This window comes from Paroedura picta, chromosome 4 (assembly GCF_049243985.1).
Source record: "Paroedura picta isolate Pp20150507F chromosome 4, Ppicta_v3.0, whole genome shotgun sequence".
In the NCBI taxonomy this organism is placed as follows: Eukaryota; Metazoa; Chordata; class Lepidosauria; order Squamata; family Gekkonidae; genus Paroedura; species Paroedura picta.
In genome coordinates this window covers 68,622,584-68,645,401 of record NC_135372.1, presented here as the reverse complement: position 1 = coordinate 68,645,401, position 22,818 = coordinate 68,622,584, and the positions used below count along the sequence as shown (strand labels likewise).

The following is a 22,818-nucleotide window of genomic DNA, read 5'->3' as shown; positions in this document are numbered from 1 at the left end:
AGTTGATTATGGTATCCTATCTTAAGAATAGATATTTCAGTTCTTCTGCTAGTTGAGATAATGGGGAAAGACCTGATGGTTACTTTGTTCTCTTTTCTTTTTTCCCATAGCCTTTACATCTGGACTGTGACATCTGTGCCATTATTTCAAACTCAGGACAGATGGCAGCACAGAAAATAGGATATGAGATTGATCAATCATCATGTATATGGAGGATGAACAATGCTCCCACCAAGGGCTATGAAGAAGATGTTGGGAAAAGGACAACAGTCCGAGTTGTCTCCCATACCAGCGTTCCTCTTTTGCTTAAGAACCCTGAATATTTTTTCAGGGAAACCAACAGCACAGTGTATGTCATCTGGGGACCTTTTCGAAACATGAGGAAAGATGGCAACGGCATTGTGTACAACATGTTGAAGAAGACAGTGGAGAATTACCCTGGTGCCAAAATCTATGTAACCACAGAAAAGCGCATGAGTTACTGTGATGAAGTGTTTAAAAGGGAAACAGGGAAAGACAGGTAAGTCCTACTTTTTATAGTGGAATTTGGTGTATTCATTTTCAAAGACAGGAAGATCTTGCTATGATACAGTTCTATCCTTACCAGCTGCTATAAAACCCCTTGACCAGCTTTTTGAATGGATTATTATGTTTTTGACTGCTGTGTCCACTTGATCAGACATCAGCCAGATATTCTTTGCCTCAACTTGTTTCCTTCTGTTCTTTTCATTTTTGTTGGCTGAAGTCCCAAACGACAATGGATGCTTACCTGAAACATTTGTCTCGTGTGCAGTTTTTCAACTGAGACCATTTCCTCATTAGGAGACATACTTTGTTGTAGCCTTCTTGTGGATTTTGATTGGATATTGCAAGTTGACACTTTGCTTTCCACAATTGGACTTTCCTCTCTTTTTTTCCCAGGCTTAAATTCACCATATGTTATCTGCATTAAGTGTTGGAAGGAAGCAGCCTCCCATCATGCTTTGGTCCCTTCCCCTTTTCCAAAAAGCTTTTTCTTTGCAAAATGGTGCCTGCTTGCACCTTTCTTTTCATTGTGCCCATTCCACAATTCTATGTCCGAGATCCCCTCCCCACTTTTCTCTCAGCTATACTGGATGTTATTTTTTTTCCTCATTGCCCCTAGCAGTAGCCCGTAGCACAGAGGCATAGAAAAGCTCACTGCCCTCCCTCTCTCACACCAGCCGCAGCATCTACTTCCTGGCCCAGGGAGAGGGCAGGGCTCCAGCATGCAGGGTCCTTGGCAGCATCCCTTGGCAGCATCCCATGATACAATGTATGAGCATTAGAACACGATAACCTAGGGATTTTTTTAACATCTAGTATACCTGAGAAGGAAGGGGTAGGCAATCATACAGTATGCTGGAATGAAGAGGCACAATTAAAAGATAGGTGCAAACAGGAGCCATTTTTTCATGCCCTCTGTGAATTAGGCAATGTTCACGAGAAGGCTTTGTGGGATAGGGGAGAGAGAGACACAGCAGACGGAAGAGTGCTTAGGCACCTTTCCCATGAGAGAGAGAGGGAGGGAGGGAGATGGCAATCAATGAGGAAGGGGGCATGCATAGGCAACTCAAAATGGCAGGCATGGGAAAAAACCAATGCATGCATTTCCCCATTGGGAAGTCCTGAATTAGATTCTGCCTTGGCAGATGAAATCACAGTAGCCAGGAATTCCATAAAAGCGTGGTAAGTAAGAGGGCAATTCAGGTCTTCACCTGGAAAGGCGAATTTTAATGCAGAAACAGATGGGAAAGTCAGCCCTTTAAAAATGCAGATCTGAACATTATCACTTGTGTGGAAATTGTCTGAGTTTACTTTTGAGTTGACACTTTTTGCAAAAGGGAAGATCAGTATATTGCTTGTGTTCTTTAAACAGTATGTTTCTAATTCTTCTGTTTTTAGATTAGATAACAAAAATATTGGGCAGTGTGCCTTCATGGTTTATATTTGGCTGGGATGTCGATAGCAAGCTATCACAATTGTGTTGGTCATGCAGAAGTAAATGTACAACATAAAGATATCTGTAACTGACTATTTGTTAAAGGTTGTGCACATCTTGAAATCTTACAAGATGTTACAGTAGGCATAAGAGACTGCCAGCCCAACTTCAGCCAATTCAAGCCATTTTTAATTTTTATGTTTAGATACGTACATGTTTTAGAAACCTTTTAAGCATTGGCAGATGGCTTAATCAACAACATAGTCCAATTTAGGAAGCTGTGCTTTATAGTACTACAGATGCATAATTTTTATATACCTCATAACAAACTAACTGCTTTAGTAGCCTGTGTTTTCCTGTGGGGCAAACTATGTATCACAACAATCAAATGGATGTAACAAAACTTCAGTGACATTTTTCTTTACAGAAAAACAGCTCTGGAAAAAGGTGGGTTTTGAATATAGGAATACAGATTAATACCCTGCTAGATGGAGCATAGACTGTTCACAGTCACAAAGACACACTGTACTGCAGCCCCAAGCACAGAATTTTTAAAGAGCGGCAGGGTTACAATACATTCCAGAACCTTCATGAAACTTCTTAATTCTTTCTGAATTTTTCTTGAATTTTTAAACTCTTTTCCTATTTCGTACCATTGTTAATAGGTTTTCATTGATACAATGAGTAGCTTTTTGTATTATTTCTTTAATCTAATCTTTTGGGAGAGTTACCCCCCCCCCCCCCACACACACACACACACACAACCCCCTCCTGCCTTGCGCATGTCCTTTATATTTTCATCATCTAGTCTGGTGCAGGAGAAGGAGGACTGCTCAACCATTTTAATCTTGACAATTTTTCTGCTTCAGATCTTCTCCAAATATGCATCTAGAACTTCAGGGAGTAAGATTTGAAGTGAAAAGGTGTCCAGGAAAAAAAATAATTCTCACTGTTTTCAAAATCAATCCAAAATTAGCCAGGAGAGAAAAATTACATTGTGATTGTTATATTAATTTCAAGTACTGTATAGTAGGCCACTGGACTGAATTGTGAAGTACATTAATGAACCATAATGGTAACACAGCACAAAAAAAAACATTGGTAGTCATTCACCAAGCACAGAAATTACCATGGTAAAACTACCATGAAAAGATTGTGAGATAGATGAGGGAAAAGATAAATGTATGGCCCCTGAGGTGCTCTGTAAGACTCCAAATTAACCAATCTGATCTTGCAACATTAAAACATGGCTTTTTATGGGTTATTGGCCATATTTTTTACTCAGCATGCTGTACCTTTGATTTGCAAAGTAACAGCTGAAGCTAAAGCACTGGTTCCAATCTTATTTCTTCATTAGTAGGCCTATTATGCGTGGCCGCTGAAACGGCGGTTGGCGGTTGCATGGAAAACGCGGAGGAGGAAGAAGCGAAGCAAACCGCAAATGCACGGGACAGAACGCAATGGCGGCAAAACCCAGAGCAGCCACTGGCTGCGGCCGATGGGGCGGTGATGTGGAGTAAACAGGAAGGGAGGCGAGCACGGTGCTGACCGAGGCTGGGCTGCGAAGGAGGGCGGCCACGGCACGCGCAAGAGCAGGACCTGCCGGCAGAACCGAAGGGCACGGAAGGGGAGAGAGCAAGCACACCCAGAAGCCCTGTATACCACAGACCTCCCCAATTATGCACGTGGCCACTCCGGAGCCACTTCTGGTTGCACCATGGTCGCCCGGGAAGCTCCACTTTATTTCGCGTTTTGCTAATGCAGCTTTTTCGGCGGCATACATCGACTCTGCGCCCGGCTGCCACCTGCAGCGTGCATTATTGGTGATTTTAGCCACCGCCATCCCACCTCAAATGTGGACCTTCCCCTCCATGCATAATAGGCCGTAGTAAAGCCCGTTGTGTGGTGTAATACAGCAAGTGCTAGCTCATGGTTTGGGGTGGGTTTTGTGCCTCACATGGAAACTGACAACCCTAAGAGGAGGTCTCTCTGTGCACAGCAGTTCTGTCAGGTCCAACCACACCTAGGAAGTGTGGAATTCCAGAACAAGAACCTACACCTTTCTGGCAACCTTAACTCCTATCTGCAATGTTTTATTTATTTGTTTGTTTGTTTGTTTGTTTGTTTGTTTGTTTATTTATTTATTTATTTATTTATTTATTTATTTATTTATTTATTTATTTATCTGTTTATTAAATGTCATGCCCTCCATTCCCAAACGGCTCCTGGCAGGTCACAAAACGTCTGCATAAAAATCCCAATAAAATTCCCTTAAAACCACAGACATAAAAACACAATAGCAACAAGAAGATACAGTGAAAATCCATATAAATCCCAGTTCTACCCAACAAGGGAGGGGCAAAAAAGGGCAGGTGAAGCCCAAGACCACTAGTCTCATAACGACAGAATCTATTAGTCCTGACAGTATCTATTAGTCTTGACCTGAAATAGGCCAGGGGTGCTGTGTGCTAGGTTGGATGTTTGCGGAGGCCGTTTTGAGGCCCCACTTTGAAACCACAAGGCATATTTCCAGCCCAGAGGTACCCAACCGCCAGTTGAAGCCTGGAGATCTCCTGGAATTACAGCTCTTCTCCAGACCAGCTATCCAGGCAAAATTGGCTGCTTTGGGAGGTAAACAGGGCAGTTTTGCAAAAGAAACATTTGAGGCTTCCCACACAGGTTGTTGTGGAAATAAAACACTTGAGACCTACTGCACAGGGTTGTTGTGCAAAATAATTCCTGCAGCAGTTTTATTTGTACAACAACCCTGTGCAGTAGGCCTCACATGTTTAATCTCCACAGCAACCTTGCACAGTAGGCCTCAAATATATAGAGAGTGGTGGAGAAGAGAGACTCATGGCTTGGCTGCATCTTTCCTTCAGCAGCAAGGTCACCCACAATAGTATTTTAAGTGAGCAGGGGCTTTTCTGTGGCCTCCCTGTCAGCCTACAGTTAAGCAGAATGGGAAAGCTTTCCCCCCTCAAAAGGAAAGGATGCTCACGACCACAGACTCCCCTGCGTTGCTCTCAGAAATGCATCCCACACCTCAGTCAGGAGCTGTTAGAGGCTTCCTTCACAACAGGCCTGAAGGGAAAGGGCCATGCAGAATCCTGAGCAAGAGCAACAATTGGTCCTGGGGGTGGATTCCACCAATAGGAGGCTTCGGAACCTTCAGCATACAGGTTATACAGTCATGATTTTATGGATCTGGATTCGCAAGATAGGTCCATTATGCTGTACTCTCCCACCCTGTTCAATTTAGAGTGGTGTATTACACTGAACAATAGACTTTTCCATTGGCATCAGAGGCATGTGTCTTGTGCTGACATAATGCGAGCTGAGTGAGCAGTAAGATAGTCTATAAGATCCCAATTTGTAGACAGGGATGTAAGGCTCAGTGAAGTGATTTGTAAGCATATCAAAGGGACAGGTCTGTAGTCCACTTTTTGAATCAAATTCCAAGATAGTATTCTCCATGGATTATGTTGATTTCTTTGTCATGTACCATATAAGTTATAAGTCCAACATCCTTGGAGGGGGAAACTGAGTATGACAGTGAATGGGTTTTTGTATCTGAGTTGCTACCTGAAATGTCAAAGAATAACTAGGTTCCATATGCTGTGGTTGTGTGTGTCTTGCCAACCAGTTAGACATTTGTTCACTCTTTCAGTTTCTGTCTCACAATTTAAAAATTGAGTCCAGTAGCACCTTTAAGACCAACAAAGATTTATTCAAGATGAGAGCTTTCAAGGTTATGCACTCTTCCTCAGACTAGTGCATGCACTCCAAAGCTCACACCTTGAATAAATCTTTGTTGGTCTTAAAGGTGCTATTGGACTCAATTTTTGTTGTGCTACTTCAGACCTACATGGCTACCCACTTGAATCTTTTACACTTTGTTTCTTAGCTCTTCTACTTCTAGGAGAAACAGGAAGGTTCACTTCCAATGTTTATTTAAATAGGCTTTCCTTGCGCAAACCAAGTTAGACATAAACCAAATGTGTTCCTATTATAAGAAAGTAAAACCTAAGTTGCAGCTGCGGATATTCTAGGAGGTTCATTGCCAATGTAAGGTAATATCCTCACACATGTTTAGCCTGTCAAGTCTTTATCTGTTTTTTTTGAAACATCAAAGTTAGATCAATTTGAGAAACTAAATATCCCCCCCCCCACAAGAATATGGAGCACTGCCTTTGCCAATAAATACTTAATGACCTTGATGGCAAAATGTGAAATTCATTTATTAACATTATCCTGTAGAATGGCCCAAGCCAATCTTGTTAAGAAGCTAACAGCCACCGATATTTCAGGTTTCCAAACAGGTCGTTTCTTTACCTTAGATGAGCACAAGTGCCTTCCGCTATGGGTTGCTTAATGAAGATGATTGTTCTTGACACCATAACAGTGTGAATGTGCTCCTTCTAGAGACCTTTGTTGGTGAATATTTATGTGTTGAAGGCAATGTGAACCCTCCTCTCTTTTGAATAATTGTTGTGTATAAATAATAGACATTGGCAGACACTCATACTTCCGTACTAATGCCTTTTAGTTTGTACTATCTTGGAGGTACTCTAAAGCTGACAGCTTTTTCCCCCAGTACTTCATTAGCACTTTTCAGTGCTGCATTATGTACACAGAGTCAGATGAAAGGAGAATTTAAACTATGTTTGAAAGAATGTAGCCAGCAACCAAATGTAAAAGGACTTTTTTTCCCTTTTGAACATTTACCTGAATTTTGATGTTTAAAGACGTAATAGAAAATCATACAGCATCCTTTAATTAGTAATAGCTGGGGAAAAAGATCCTTGTGTCTCCATTAAAACAAAAGGATTCATTCTAGACTTGATAAAATTCACTGAGCAGCTCTAAATACAATTTAATTAGCTCTTACGAAAGCTGTTCCACCCTCAGGGATGAGTAAAATTAATGAAGGCTTGAAGCAAATAGATCAATGTTACCATATACCAGAGCCTTCTGTGAAGGTAATATGAAGGAGTGGCTTAGTTCGAAGGCTCATTTAGAAAACAATTTTTCCTGGAAGGGGGGGGGGGAAGGGGGGGAATCATTTTCACAAAAGTGATGATAAAATTGGCATTAAATATTGTTGCTCTCTGCTAGGTCAGCCTAATTTGAGCCAGTTTGCAGACTCTACTGCTGTTTATCCTGCACATTTCAGATTAACAGCTCAGAATGGTACACATTGTACAGTGCCTCAAGCACAAACTGATTGGCAATCAGCTGTCAGGGGCCTGGCCAATGTCTTGGTTAAGGTGTTTGTATTCAATTATTACAGCAGCGATAAGGCCATTGTATTAAATTGCTTTCTAGTCAATGATGGACACATGGGGTTCTAGTTGCTACTACTGGTGCTCAGTGTGTTTCATTAAACATAAGTACTGTTTATCCAGACATTGTGGGGGGGGGGGAGTGTGCAGAAAAACAGTTGCTGAAAGACAACAGTTAAACAGGTCTTTTAAATTTTCTAAAAGCGGGGTTTACAGAATGTGTTCCCTTACCTTTTGGCATGCTTCCCTTATCTACTATTTGACAAATTACAGGGAGAGGAGAAAGGACTTGTGAGTTTCATTAAGGATGAGCAGGTCTGGGCTTAATCTTAGGAACATAGATTTCGTCAGTTCCTGGAACTAATTTTTGGTGTCCCATTGTAGCTGGCTGGGGCCATGAGGAATTGAGTCAAGCTCTCTAGCTCCTGTCTGGAAGTATATGGATGGATAACATGGGGCTGGTTGCTATAAGTCAATAGCAAGTTCAGGTGCTGGACCACTAAGTCTCAGTTTACAAGTAACAAGGATGCAGGCTCTGTCAGGCACCTTGAATGTAGCAGATGTTTGCCCTGAGAAGCTTCAGGGCTCAACTGATACTATTTTAAATCCTAAGCATGTAGCCATGAGTGAATACAGCTAAGCCCTCAGTCATGAGCGTGCAATGCTTAATGCTTAAATGAATTGCTCTTTGCCTTATACCTGTATATTCTAACAAGTTAGCTTAAGATCTTATACCTTATCTTCTTTCATACAAGGCTGCATAGCCTGTATCTTTTTATTAGTCCCTGAAACATTAGTTTCTTACTTAAGAATCCAGATCTGCGACATCATGACTTCTGGGTCAGCATTCAAAAAAAGATTATTTCATTTAATGTGTTTTATCTGATTAACACCTGGGTGTAGTCTGCACAGGGCTTTTTACCCACTCCCAGTTCAAATAAATCCTTGCCATCTGCACTTGTCTCTTGGATTTATTCCCCCTCTTCTGCTGTCTCCAATCCTCTGCCCCCCCCCCCATTCAATTGCGGTGGGGAGGGGGGATAGAGGAAGACCCAAGTTCAAATCAATCTGGATTTAGCAAGACCCACACCGGAAAAAACATAGTAAGTGCAGAATCAGCCCTGGTATCATCAAGGTCTCCATACTGGAACAGCAGGTTTCCATGTCTACTTTTATCCTGTCCCTCTTGTGTGTACATGCATCAACAGACGTTGTAACATCTTTGCTGACAATGCCCTTGTCTTATAGGCTTCTCTACTGTATATTTGTATCAATGAGTGAAATAGAAGTTTGGGGGTAGGCTAATTCAAATTAGAAAGATGATGCAGTGGGTAAAAAATTAAACTCCTCTCTCCAGTACCATAGTCCAAATGCAATGTTGAGATCTTGGTGTAGCCAGCTTGGTGAAGTGGTTAGGAGTGTGGACTTCTAATCTGGCAAGCTGGGTTTGATTCTACACTCCCCCACATGCAACCAGCTGGGTGACCTTGGGCTCACCACAGCACTGATAAAGCTGTTCTGACCAAGCAATAATATCAGGGTTCTCTCAGCCTCACCTGACTCACAGGGTGTTTGTTGTGGGGAGAGGAAAGGGAAGGCAAATGTAAGCTGCTTTGAGACTTCTTCGGGTAGAAAAAAAACCATATAAGAATCAACTCTTCTTCTTCTTCTTCTTCTTCTTCTTCTTGAGGTCTGTTCTTGATCACCATTCCAGTCCACATTTCCAGATCAATCCCCCTCCAGAAAAATTGTCCAGTTTAAAAGGCAATTAATTTCTTATAAGCTTTACATTGTGGAAGCCTCTGGTGTGTTACCAGATGGCTCAGCATATTAGACTTTTAAAGAGATTTTTCATTTGAGAAAGAGATATATCATGTTGGTCACTGACTTCTAAGAGAAATCTAGATGATATTTTGGTCAACTACATCAATGTCATTATGCAGTTGACCAGTAATCATCCAGATTACCATGGCCACATACGCATGGTACTTTTAAAGGTCATTAATTCTATGACTACTTTCATCCAGGTAACCTTTTTGCAGTCATTGGGGGTTGTTGGTAAAGGTGAATCTGCTATAGCTTTTACTTTGACACCACTTATCACAAGGGTAGTCAAACTGCGGCCCTCCAGATGTCCATGGACTACAATTCCCAGAAGCCCCTGCCAGTGAATGCTGGCAGGGGCTTCTGGGAATTGTAGTCCATGGACTTCTGAAGGGCCGCAGTTTTGACTACCCCTGACTTATCACATTCTTCCTATGTCACATTCAAGGCTATGCCTGGTGGTGCTGACACAGTTTCCAGTCCCACACAGACAACAGTAATCAATCACCTGTTATGCCCAGGCCAGTGGTTGAAGCTTTTACTCTGCCGAGTTTTCAGGAGGCCCATAGTCAATTACAAGGTGATAGAGTAATAAACAAAGCTCAATTAACTAACTAGTTCACAAATCCGGGAGCCAAGTGTTCTGTCTAAGGAAGCAGAGGACCAAGGTTCAAAGTCCACAAGCAAGGCAGGTATCAGGAAAGATCTCTCTCTGAATATAAACACAATAAATAATAAGTCACAGACAATACTCTGTTTTATCAAGGATCTTGTAGGACAGAGAGGTAGTTGCAAAAGTTGCTCCCACAACTGGCTCTGCTTTTCATTCATTGAGTCACTGTTCCTGCATTAACTCAGTGTCAGGAACTAAGACCCAATCAGTGCTGTGCTAATAGTCTAGCACTCCTGTGTCTCTCCTCAGCTATATATTTTACCTTCCATCTGTGACATTTTGCTGGAGGTAAGAGACCAACTTATTTCCATTACTTTGTCCGCTGCCAGAAGGAACAACCCTCTTTTGCTCATTCTGCCTCTTGCTAATTTTTCTTGCTTTTTTTTTTTGCTTTTGCTAATTCTTTTGCTAATTCTGCCTCTAAATCTGGCGGCTCAGATGGGTATTCCACTGGTGCAGCTCCTGATTCCTCCGTCTCTTTATGCTCAGACTCACAACATTCTACTACTCATGCCCTCTTCAGCAAATAAAATCTTTTTTCACCATCCCTTAAAGAAGACCAGATTAGGAGGTATCCTGCAGATTCATTCTTCAACAATTTTAAACTAGGTGTTAGCCTCATTATCTTGTAAGAGCTTAGACCAGGCTGCAACCATATGGGGGAAAAGGTGCTGTGAATGAAATCCATGTTCGTGATTATGGAACATTTTTGTTAGGTGGTGAAAACTGTCCAGTTAACTAATAAAGACCAAAACCACAATGGCCAATGATATGCCAGTTCTAAAACCTTACCACTGCAAATCTACACATACAAAAATCAAAAGTTGATGGCTGATTTATTTTGCTGGAGAAGAAAAAAATGGCTTAAACAGTGGAGACCTACTCATCTAGAGTGTTATCCCAAGGGAACTTTGCATTAATCAATTATCTCTGAAGGTACCAAAAGAGTCATGAATATTTTCATGAATCCTCTTCACTTCAGTAACAGAGATGCCCTCTGGAAGACTCATTTGCTCTGTTGGCTTGAATCTATGTCATGTATGTCAATAAAAAATACAGTCCAGTAGTATGTAATTATGTTCATGTGGTTAATTACCATTCTTCTGAACTCCATTTCACTAATAACAAATAAGATAAGCTAGAAAAGCTTTTATACATAATCCATACATGGAAAACTTTAAACCAGCAAGAGACCTTCTCACAGGCTGAGTCTCATCAGTGCTTAGATCCATTTCTTTAAGCAACACAGATTAAAAGGTGCTTCAGTTCAGCTGCTCAATGAACTGAATTATACAAAAGTACTGAAATAGTCATGCATATGAAAACAAGAGTTCTGTAAATGTTTGCAGACATCCTTATCCATTGTTCCTCTTATCCATTGTTCCATTTGTGAAACAGCCCTGGGGGTAGAGAGTGTACTGACTGTCCAAGATGGAATAGGGCCAATCAGCAAATCTGGCCACACCCTGATTGGCCCTCCCTCTCCAGCTCCTGCCCTCCTTCACTGAACGCTGGCTACTTTGCTCTCAGATGCCTGAGAGACACACAGAGAGACATAGAGAGCCCTGCCAAACCACAAATGACCCCTGATTGCCTGCTATGGCTCCTGCTGCAAGGTAGAGAGACAGACAGACAGAGACAAATGGCAAACGAGCCCCGAACGGCAAATGACCCTTGCTTCCCTGCTAGAAGGAGCTCTGATTACCTGCTATGGCTCCTGCTGCGAGAGAGAAAGAGAGAGAGATCTGTGCCTGCCGGTGTCCCCTGCGTCCTAGTGCCCATTGCATTCCTGGTTGCAATGGGCTTTCTTGCTAATAATAATAATAATAATAATAATAGTAGTAGTAGTAGTAGTAGTAGTAGTAGTAGTAGTAGTAGTAGTAGTAGTAGTAGTAGTAGTTGTTGTTGTTGTTGTTGTTGTTGTTGTTCAATTTATTACCTGCTACTATCGGTACGCTGGCTCATGCTGCCTTACATACAGAATTCAATACAATACCCAATTAAAACCCCATAAAATATAAAACCATATGGCGGAAACAATAATAATCCATCTTAACAACCCCCATTAAAAGCCAGGGCAACTAGGACTGGGAGCAAATCTTCCCATCTGATCTTCTGCCAGCACTGGCCTCAACCATAGACCTGGTGGAAGGGCTCTGTTTTGCAGGCCCTGCAGAAAGCTGAAAGCTCTCCCAGACCCCACAGCTCCTCTAGGAGCTCATTCCACCAGGTAGGGGCCAGGAGCAAAAAGGCCCTGGTCCTGGTCACGGCCAGGCATTCTTCCCTGGGGCCAGGAATGACCAGCAAATTGGAACCCACATAGTGCAAAGCCCTGAGGGGGGCATAGGGCAACAAGCAGTCCCTCAGATACATTGGTCCCAGACCACAAAGCCAAAACCCTGAACCTGATCCGGGCTGCAACTGGCAGCCAATGCAGCTGCTTCAGCATAGGTTGTATATGGGTCCTCCAAGGGGTTCTTGTGAGGACCCTTTGTTGTTGTTGTTGTTGTTGTTGTTGTTGTTGTTAGGTGCAAAGTCGTGTCCGACCCATCGCGACCCCATGGACAATGATCCTCCAGGCCTTCCTGTCCTCTACCATTCCCCGGAGTCCATTTAAGTTTGCACCTACTGCTTCAGTGACTCCATCCAGCCATCTCTTTCTCTGTCGTCCTCTTGTTCTTTTGCCCTCGATCGCTCCCAGCATTAGGCTCTTCTCTAATGGCAATAAGTGAAGAGGAACTAAAGAGCCTGTTGATGCGGGTGAAGGAGGAGAGTGCAAAAGTTGGCTTGACACCCAATATCAAGAAAACAAAGATCATGGCATCCGGCCCTCTCAATTCCTGGCAAATAGATGGAGAAGAAATGGAGATAGTGACAGATTTTATTTTCCTGGGCTCCAAGATCACTGCAGATGGGGAATGCGGCAAACAAATTAAAAGACGCTTGTTCCTGGGGAGGAAAGCTATGGCAAATCTAGACAGCATCCTAAAAAGCAGAGACATCACCCTGCCAACAAAAGTGCGTTTAGTCAAGGCTCTGGTATTCCCAGTTGCTATGTATGGCTGCGAAAGTTGGCCTCTTCGAAATCCTGCCTGTACTTCTGGAAGTCCTGGTCCACATATTGATGGAGCCTAGCTTGTAGGATTTTGAGCATAACTTTGCTAACATGAGAAATGAGTGCAACGGTGCGATAGTTTGAACATTCTTTGGCATTGCCCTTCTTTGGGATTGGAATGTAAACTGACCTTTTCCAATCCTGTGGCCATTGTTGAGTTTTCCAAATTTGCTGGCATATTGAGTGTAGCACTTTTACTGCATCATCTTTTAAGGACCCTAGCAGCTGCATTTTGTACCAGCTGCAATTTCCGGGTCAGAGACAAGGGCAGGCCCGCATAGAGCAAGTTACAGAATTCAGTTCTGGAGGTGACCATCACATGGATCACCATGACTAGATGTTCGGGAGACAGATAGGGCGCTAGTAGCTGTGCCTGGTGAAGATGAAAAAATGTCTGGCGGGCTACTGTCTTGACCTGTGGCTCCATAGTCAGTAAGGCATCCAAGATTACATCCAAATTCCTGGCTTGGGGTACCTAGTCTTCTTTTGCTATAGGTTACCTCCTAGCAGATGCAGGTTCCATTAGGAATGCTTGCGGAAATTACCTAGAAGTAAAGAATATTTAAATATAATGTCATGTGAAATAGAAAGAGATCGAATATTGCATTGCCCATGGCAGTTTTCCCTTAATTCTTCAGCAAATGCAAAATAAAAATGTTTAGTACAAATATGTGCATTCTGGCTTTTCAAAGGAAACTTTTACCGTGTTTTATTAGCACTTCTGGAGCAAACATCAGGATTTCCTGAAAATCATAACCTTTATCAGTAGGAAATTTTTATTCCAGGTTAAACATTATTGTGAAAACATGTATAGTTATGTGCTTATATAGTTTTATACTCTGTTACCCTCATGACTTCATCATGTGGCCAAGTCCATTGTATAAATTGGAAACATTCCAAAACCTTTACTGTGAGCAAGAATTCCCTAAGCTATTCAATGGTCACTTTCTTTCTTTCTTTTTATTAAGCAACTCCTTCAGAAAAGGTTAATGGTTTTGTCCATCTTCATTCATGTAGTGACTAATAGTTCTATTGTCAGTTAGGAGTTCTTTATTAGTGAAAAAACAAAGAGAATAAAGCACAAAATGTTAATGAAATAAATAGATTTTTCATTATAAAACACTTAAGCTCCATCCTGGATCATTCTTGGGTGCCAGCAGCTCACCTGATAGCAATTGTTTGGGGGCTTTGTACTTTCTGCTAGGAGCTCAGAGGTAACTGATAAAATACTCAGTCCAGGAGTGGGTTAGATTTAATCCTTGTAGTTTATTATTAAGTGTGTTCAAGCTTTTTGTGAAGCTGTTCTAAATGTATATGAACATTTACTCCTACTTACTCTGGAATTGTTCACAGTCCTTGGGCAATATTTAAGAAAACATGGCAATTAATCCTAATAGTGTTTCACCATTGAAACTACTGGCAAAGCTGGATTTCATTTGTATATATAAACCAAAATGAATTGCATGTGATTAAGAACCAGCTTAGTTTAGTCATTGAAATCACAAACTAGGACCTGGAAAACCCAGATTCAAAGTCAGACTCACTTTTATTTTTTATTTATTTTATTTATTTAGATTTATATACCGCCCTCCCCGAAGGCTCAGGGCGGTTTACATTAAAACTAGTCAACGATACATGAAACAGTCTTCGTTAAAACATACAGTAATTAATAACAGTGGTTGTAACCATATAACAGAATAATGTAACAGTATAACAATATAATAAAATAATATAACGATGGAACGGTGCAATACCACAACAGGTCCAGAGCGCTCTGGTGGAGTTCTGGGAGGAAGGGGGGAGGGGGGGAGGGGGAGGAGTGGGGGCGAGCGGGGGCCCTTCATTCGCTGTTGGTTGTGCCTGGTCTCAACCAAATGCCTGGCGGAGGCGCTCCTTTTTGCAGGCCCTGCGGAACTGTTTAAGCTCTGTCAGGGCCCTGATCTCTTCCGGGAGCTCGTTCCACCAGGTGGGGGCCAGGACAGAGAATGCTCTGGCCCTGGTCGAGACCAGGCAGATTTCTTTAGGGCCAGGGACCATTAGCCAGTTGGTGGCGGTGGAGCGCAGAGCTCTTTTAGGGGCATAGGCAGGGAGGCGGTCCCTCAGGTACACTGGGCCCTGACCGCGAATGGCCTTGAAGGTAATTACCAGAACCTTTAGTCTGATCCGGAATTCAACTGGCAACCACTGCAGTTGGTGGAGAATGGGCCAGATGTGGGACCTCCACGGTGTTGCTGTGAGGATCCTGGCCGCTGTGTTTTGGACCAGCTGTAGTTTCCGGGTCAAGGCTAAGGGCAGGCCTGCGTAGAGCGAGTTACAGAAGTCCAGTCTAGAGGTGACCGTCGCATGGATCACTGTGGCTAGGTGTTCCGGGGCCAGGTAGGGCGCTAGTAGTTTGGCTTGGCGGAGATGGTAAAATGCCAGCCGCGCTATCTTTGTGATCTGGGCTTCCATTGTAAGGGAAGTATCCAGAATCACGCCTAGGTTCCTGGCGGAGTAAGCCGTAGAGAGCTGTACTCCATCCAGGGCAGGCAGGCACGCTTCCTCGCATGGGCCCTTCCTACCCAGCCACAGGACCTCCGTCTTTGAAGGATTGAGCTTCAGACGACTCTGCCTCAGCCATCTCATCACTGCTTCCAGGCAGCTGGCTAATGCTTCTTGGGGGGAGTCAAGGCGGCCATCCATCAGGAGGAAGAGCTGGGTGTCATCGGCATATTGATGACAACCCAGCCCAAACCTCCGTACCAGTTGTGTGAGAGGGCGCATAAAGATATTGAATAGGATAGGAGAGAGGACCGCTCCTTGTGGGACTCCACAAGTAAGTTGACGACGGTCTGATGTTTTGTCTCCAATTGCAACCCTCTGTCCACGATCCCGGAGGAAGGAGATCAGCCATTGGAGGGCTGTCTCTCATATTCCGGCATCGGTGAGGCGGCGAGCTAGAAGCACATGATCGACTGTGTCGAACGCTGCTGAGAGGTCTAGTAATATCAGCAGTTCCGACCCGCCTCGGTCCAACTGGCGACGGAGGTCATCCGTCAGGGCGACTAGTGCTGTCTCTACTCCATGGCCAGGCCGGAAGCCTGACTGGGTTGGGTCTAGGACTGAAGCTTCTTCCAGGTACTCTGTTAGTTGGTTTGTGACAGCCCTTTCAATCATCTTCCCCAGAAACGCTAAATGCGAGGCGGGTCGATCATTGTTGGGCTCTCGCGGGTCTAAGGATGTTTTTTTCAGCAGTGGGCGTACCACAGCCTCTTTCAGTCCCTCTGGGAATTCTCCCGTTGTGAGAGATAGATTGATTATCTCCCGGAGGGGGCCCTTTATCCTTATGTCCGCTGTTCTTAGGAGCCAGGATGGGCAAGGGTCTAGTGGGCATGTGGTTGGCCTCGATGTTGCTAGTATCCAGTCCACTTCGGTCAGCGTGAGTCGTCTGAAGTTACTCAAGGTATTCTCCAAAGACGGCCAAGGGGCCTCTAGTTCACTTTCTGTATCTAAGGTTGGAGGGAGGTCATGGCAGAGTGTCGAGATTTTATCCGCAAAATGACTCGCGAATGCCTCACAGTTGATATCCAATTTGCTACTGTTTTGTTGCCCTTCAGCCAGGGCAGTAAGAGACCGAACTACCTTAAACAATTGAGCCAGGTGTGAGTCTGCGGATGCGATGGTAGCCGAGTAAAAATTGCGTTTCACTGACTTCACCGCCATCTCATAGCCCTTCATCTGCATTCTATAAGATGTTCTCAAGGCTTCGTCACGAGTCTTCCTCCAAACTCGCTCTAGTTGTCTCAGTTCCCGTTTCTTGTTGCGAAGCTCCTCGGTATACCAAGGGGCCCGCTTGAGACGGGACGGGGAGGGCGTCGGGGGGCTATCTCATCAATGGCAGCCAGCAGCCAGCAGTCTGTCATGCCAGTCGCTGACCAGGCCATTGAGAGAAGTGCCAGGAGGCATTGGCTCCCGCAGAGCATTCAGGAATCCAATCGGATCCATAAGTCTCCACGGGCGAGCTAAAATTTGCTCGGCGCCCAACTGAGGTGGGAGTGGTAGTCATAGCCGAGCCTTCAGGGCATAGTGGTCTGTCCATGGCACAGCAGTTGCCGTGACCAGATCCACATTCAGACCTATGCCAAAAATAAGATCCAGGGTGTGACCTGCTTGGTGGGTGGGGCCAACAACAAACTGCGAGAGCCCTAGTGTCGCCATGGTTGACACTAGGTCCTGCTCAGTTCTAGAGGATGGCAGCTCAGCATGGACGTTAAAGTCCCCCAGGACTAATAGACTGGGAAACTGTAGCGTCCAGGCCACCACCGCCTCTAGCAGGGCAGGCAGGGCATCTGGTGGTGCATTGGGCACGCAGTACACTAACCAGATGGCCACGCTCTCGGTTGATCCCCATCCGAGGCCGACACATTCAATGCCTGGTATTGACGGCGCAGGAAGGGCCTTGAAGGAGAAAGCCTCTCGGGTCAGGATTGCCACCCCTCCTCCCCGCCCCGCTGTCCAAGACTGGTGGAGGACAGAGAACCTGGCAGGGGCTAGGTCTTTGAGGGCAACTGTTTCACCTTTCCTGGTCCAGGTTTCTGTCACGAACGCCAGGTCCACTCTTTGCTCTGCAAAATAGTTTTGCAGGGTAGAGGTTTTGTTGTTTATTGACCTGGCGTTGCACAGCACCAGTGTCAGAGGCGGGTTATTCACCTTTGCCTCCACCCTAGTGTCGCGAGGGTTGGAACGGAGTCTGGAGGGGGCCCGTGTATGGTTGATTTCCGGGCCTTTTGGTCGCCTCCATCCACTGTCTCTGCCTCTGCCCCTTATTGTTGGGATCCCTGACCCTTTCAGAGCCCCCGCTTTCTCTCCTTCCTCCGTTCTTTCGAATATGATGGGCTCCATAAACGCTGTTGGTTTTAGTTCTTGGTTTTGCGGTTTAGCTAGGGTTGTTGCCCGCCCTGGTTCTGTGCTTATTGCTGGTTTCTAATGTAGGTGTTGAGTTTTGTGTATCTGTGGAAGGTTGGTCCCGATCACTATTTATAGCCTCTCAGGACTTCCCAGTTCCAATTGTGACAGTTATGTGCTTTGTGTAGGATGTGTATCTGGAGGGGTAGCCTCGATCGCCTGTTGCGGTACCTCAGGGTTGCCCAGTCCAGGGTGTGAGGTGGGTGTGGTGTATGTGTGGCCTCTGTGTTATTTCATGTTGTGGTTTGAGACTGGATGTTTGTGGGTTGGGTGGAATTGGGTTGGACAGTTAGCATTGTTTGGCAAGTGGAGGGTGGGTTGTTAGGTATGGTCTGAATTAATTAGTTGTTAGAATTGGTTGATTGGGGTGGGTTTGGGTGGTTCAGTTGGTAGTTGGGTAGTTCAATTGGTTGGTGGAGTTGATTGATTTGGGGTGGCTTGGGTAGTTCAGGCGATAGTTGGGTAGTTCAATTAGTTGATAGAATTGATTGTTTGGTAGAATTGATTGTTTTGGGGTGGGTTTGGGTAGTTCAATTGTTAGGATTTGGTTGATTAATTGGTGGAATTAATTGTTTTGTGTGGGTTTGGGTAGTTAAATTGATGGTGGGGGTTGTGGTAGATCAGTTGATGATAATTGTTTCGGATGGGTAGATGGGTAAGGTGTTAATTTAATTTGGGGTCAGTCAATGGTCAGATGGGTTGTCGTTAGGTTGAGGGTTGGGGGTTAGTCCTTCTTCCTTTTTTATAATTCTTTTGCATAGATTGTTGTCTCTTTCCCTCCCTTTTAAAATTTTTCTCCTTTTTCTATTCCCCCCACCCCCTCTGCTCTTTCCCTCCCCCCCTCTTTTTCACCTCCCCTTTTCTGTGCACACCACAATGTTCCACTTGATTCTTTTCTTAGTTAGTTTGAAGTTTTCCTCTTATTCTCTCTCTTCCCCTCACTCTCTCTCCCCCTCCTCTCCGTTTTCTGTCTGTACAGTTTTTCCCGCCTAAATTCTTCCCGCTTGATTTCTTCCCGCCTAAATTCTTCCTGCTTAATTTCTAGTGGTTTGTTTGGTGTTCTTTTTTCTTCTGGGTGTGCCCTCCTCCCTCCCCTTTGAAATAGGTATCAATCTTAGTCAGCTCAGTTAATCCGTTTGATTTCCCTTCCCCCTTCTGAGAATAAGTGTCTGTTTGTGCCTTCTTCCCTCCCCCCTGCAGATAGGATATTTATGGCAATTCACCCCCCCCCCCGGGTTTGGTATCAATCTTGTTCAGTTTGTTAGTCCGTTTGATTTCCCTTCCCCCTTCTGAGAAAAAATAAATGGTCCGTTTGTACCTTCTTCCCTCCCCCCCTACAGATGGGATAGTTATGACAAGTCCCCCCCCCCCCCAGGGCTTGGTACTTCTCTTTCTTTATTGTTCTGTAGGTGAGCATTCCTTTTCCTTTCCTTCTTTCTTTTCTGTTTGTTTCTTTTCCTTGTTGCTCGGCTGTAGTGCAGGGTCAGCGATGGGCAGGCAGCAGCAGCAGAGGGTCAGGCTTTGTTTGGCGGTGTCAGACGCACAGGAAACTCACAACAAAACTTATTCAAAAGAAAATAGTTTTATTGATTAGCACTATACGCATTGGACTGAAAGTCAAATCTGACTCGAAGCCAGATTTGCCTCAGCTTATCAATACATTTCTCCCGCCCAAAACTTGACAGTTCCCAAGGAGGGGGGTTAGTGAGGAAAGACATATGTGAAACAACAACAGGATTCCAAACTCCCATCCTTGAGAGATGTGACAACAACCCTGTGAGCCCATAACAAGATAAGGTTAGAATAACATCACTATTCTATTTTATTGCTTACAAACTACAAGGCCGGGGCTAGCAGGCGCCAGGTCCAATTAAACAATATAACTGACATGGAGGAACTCAGGCTAATTTATGACAGAGATTCTACAATCCTGACATCCCTCCGCATTAAAACTAACTTCACTCCCCCACCTAGCCGGCATCTACCGGGCGAGGACAATCAGGAAATGCTCGATGGAAAGCCCGGAGAAGGCGGGGTGCCTTCACATTCCCTGCCTCCACCCACTCTTTGTCCCCCGAGGGGAAATCTTTCCAATCGACCAGATATTGAAGGCGACCCTTGTGCAAACGAGAGTCTAAAATTTGGTTGACTTCATAGTGGGTGTCTTTGTCGATGTAAATTGGCACAGGCTGGTCTGGAGGAGGGTGCCACTCGTCTGGGACCGGAGCTCTTCGCAGCAGGCTGGAATGAAAAACCGGATGCACATTCCTATAAGTCTTTGGTAAAGCTAGCTCAACAGTCACAGTATTAATCAGTTTTACCACTTTAAATGGCCCCACGTATTTAGGGCCAAGTTTCTTTGATTTCTGCTGGCACCTCAGGTTCTTAGTAGACAAATAGGCCAGGTCTCCCACTTTCCAATCAGGTGCAGGTACTCTTTTCTTATCTGCTTGAGCTTTATAGGCTTGTTTTGCCTCCTTGAGGCTAGCAACAATTTCTGGCCAACCTGTACTGATGGTGGATGCCCATTTATTTATGTCAGGAGTCTCAGTGGAGCTGAGTTCCCAGGTGGGGGCTGTTGCCAAATCAGTCCCATACACTACTTTGAAAGGTGATACCCCTGTTGAGGCATGAACCCCATTGTTGTAGGCAAATTCAGCCATCGGTAATAAGGAGACCCAATTGTCCTGCTGGTGATTGATGAAACAACGCAAGTACTGTTCCAGGATTTGGTTTACCCTTTCGGTCTGGCCATTTGATTCAGGGTGATAGCCCGAAGTGAGGGCTTGCTCCACCCCCAAAAGTCTCAGGAGTTCCCTCCAAAACTTGGAAACGAACTGGGGGCCCCGATCCGTCAGGACACGTGTCGGGATCCCGTGCAGACGTACCACGTGTTCAATGAAAAGAGAAGCCAATTTTGGTGCTGAAGGCACTCCCGTGCAGGGAATGAAGTGAGCCTGTTTTGAAAAAGCATCCACTACCACCCATATAACGGTGTTCCCGTGGCTGGGAGGGAGGTCCGTAATAAAGTCCATAGTGACATCTGTCCATGGACGAGAGGGGGTGGGCTGTGGTTGCAATAGCCCCTTTTTCTTGCCTCCAACCGGTTTTGAGGCAATACAAATAGGGCATCCCTGCACATATTTCTCCACATCTTTGCGCAGGGACGGCCACCAATACTGTCTCCTGACTAGGTGCAGAGTTTTCACGAAACCAAAGTGTCCAGCAGTTTTTGCGTCGTGGCAAAGTTTCAAAACTTTTCCCCTGGCCGCAACAGGAACAAAGAGTCTCTCGCCCTTAAAAAAGAGCCCCCCCTTCTCAGTCAGATCAGGGCGGAGGGAGCCAAACTCCGGATCTTGTGACATCTCCTTCTGGACCCAGCCCCCTGGGATGGGCGTATCAGTCTTTACGTGGCTGCGCGTCACGGCGGCCATCCCTAGTTGGGCGGGGGTGAAAACGGTGTCCACCAATGGGTCTCGTTTGCTGTTGTACTGGGGCAGGCGTGATAATGCATCTGCCAAAAAGTTCATTTTACCCGGCAGATGCTTTAGGGAGAAGTTGAAACGGGCGAAAAACTCTGCCCATCTCATTTGCTTGGCGGAAAGCGATCGGGGCTGCTTGAGTGCCTGAAGGTTTTTATGATCCGTCCAGACTACAAATGGGATCGCGGACCCTTCTAGCCAATGCCTCCAGGTGGAAAGGGCCAATTTTACTGCAGCCGCCTCTTTTTCCCAAATTGCCCAATTTCGCTCTGCCCCCGAGAATTTCTTTGACAGATAGGCCAGCGGGTGTAATTTTCCGTCCTCCCCCTCTTGGAGGATCACGGCCCCCATTGCTACGTCCGAGGAGTCTACTTGTACAGTAAATTGCTTAGAAGGGTCAGCATGGGCCAGTACTGGTTCGGACGTAAACAACAACTTTAGTTTGTCGAATGCGTCTTGACAGGGGGGAGTCCACAGAAGGGGCGTCCCCGGGCGGCTCGCCGTTTTACCCCCTTGTTTGGTTTTCAACAAGTCAGTGAGGGGCAACACCACTTTGGCAAAATTGGGGATGAAAGTCCTGTAAAAATTAGCGAATCCTAAGAAGCTTTGCAGTTGCCTCCTGGTGCGGGGAGGTTCCCAAGCCAGCAAGTCGCGCACCTTGCCAGGGTCCATCTCAATCCCCGCTTGGGAGACACGGAACCCCAGAAACTCCACCGCATCGCGGTGGAACTCACATTTAGACAGTTTAGCAAACAATTGGTGCTTCCGCAAGCGGTTGAGCACTTCGCGTACCAGATCAGCATGACTCTCAACATTCTCAGAATACACAAGAATATCATCAATGTAAACCAACACCCCTTGGTACAATAAATCATGCATAATTTCATTAATCATATTCATGAACACGCCCGGAGCGCCGGCGAGGCCGAACGGCATTACGGTGTACTCAAATTGCCCCAGGGGGGTGTTAAAAGCCGTTAGATATTCGTGCCCCTTCTTGATCCGAACTCGGTAATAGGCTTCCCTCAAATCCAATTTCGTAAAAATTCGTGCCTTCCCCAAGTGGCCCAACAAGTCTTTTATCAGGGGGAGCGGGTAGGCATTGCAGGTGGAGACCGCGTTCAACCCACGGTAGTCAGTACACAAACGTAGCGAACCGTCCTTCTTTTTTACAAAAAGGACCGGGGCCGCCAATGAAGATGTGGCCGGTCTAATAAAACCCCTCGCCAAGTTCTTATCCAAAAATTCCCTAAGCTCCGCCATTTCCCGGGGGCTCATGGAATAAAGTTTGGCTTTGGGGAGTGGTTCCCCTTTCTTTAATTCAATGGCACAGTCAGTTTTACGGTGGGGAGGCAGTTGGTTGCACTCTACCTCCGCGAACACATCAGCAAAGTCCCGATACTCAGGAGGGAGCGCTGCCCCCCCCGATCCCAAAGCGGCCACAACCCCCGTAAGTGGGGAATCCCGCGGTCGAGCGTGCTGCTCGCAGGCGGGAGAGGTAAAGTCCACAGTCCCTTCTTTCCACTTCACTAGGG

The 22,818-nt window shown here is 45.2% G+C and overlaps 1 protein-coding gene across 5 annotated transcripts in view; it reads left to right on the top strand.

Moving 5' to 3' along the window:
- The window catches only part of ST6GALNAC3 (ST6 N-acetylgalactosaminide alpha-2,6-sialyltransferase 3), a 387,985-nt gene that overhangs the window by 236,073 nt on the left and 129,094 nt on the right, over window positions 1-22,818 (top strand). For all 5 annotated transcript variants that reach the window (XR_013230182.1, XM_077333298.1, XM_077333296.1 and 2 more), the window contains one exon: window positions 111-520. Coding sequence is in view for 4 of the 5 variants with exons in the window: in XM_077333298.1 (XP_077189413.1) it covers window positions 111-520 (410 nt within the window). In the remaining variant the exon portion in view is untranslated. The remainder of the gene's footprint in view (window positions 1-110; window positions 521-22,818) is intronic.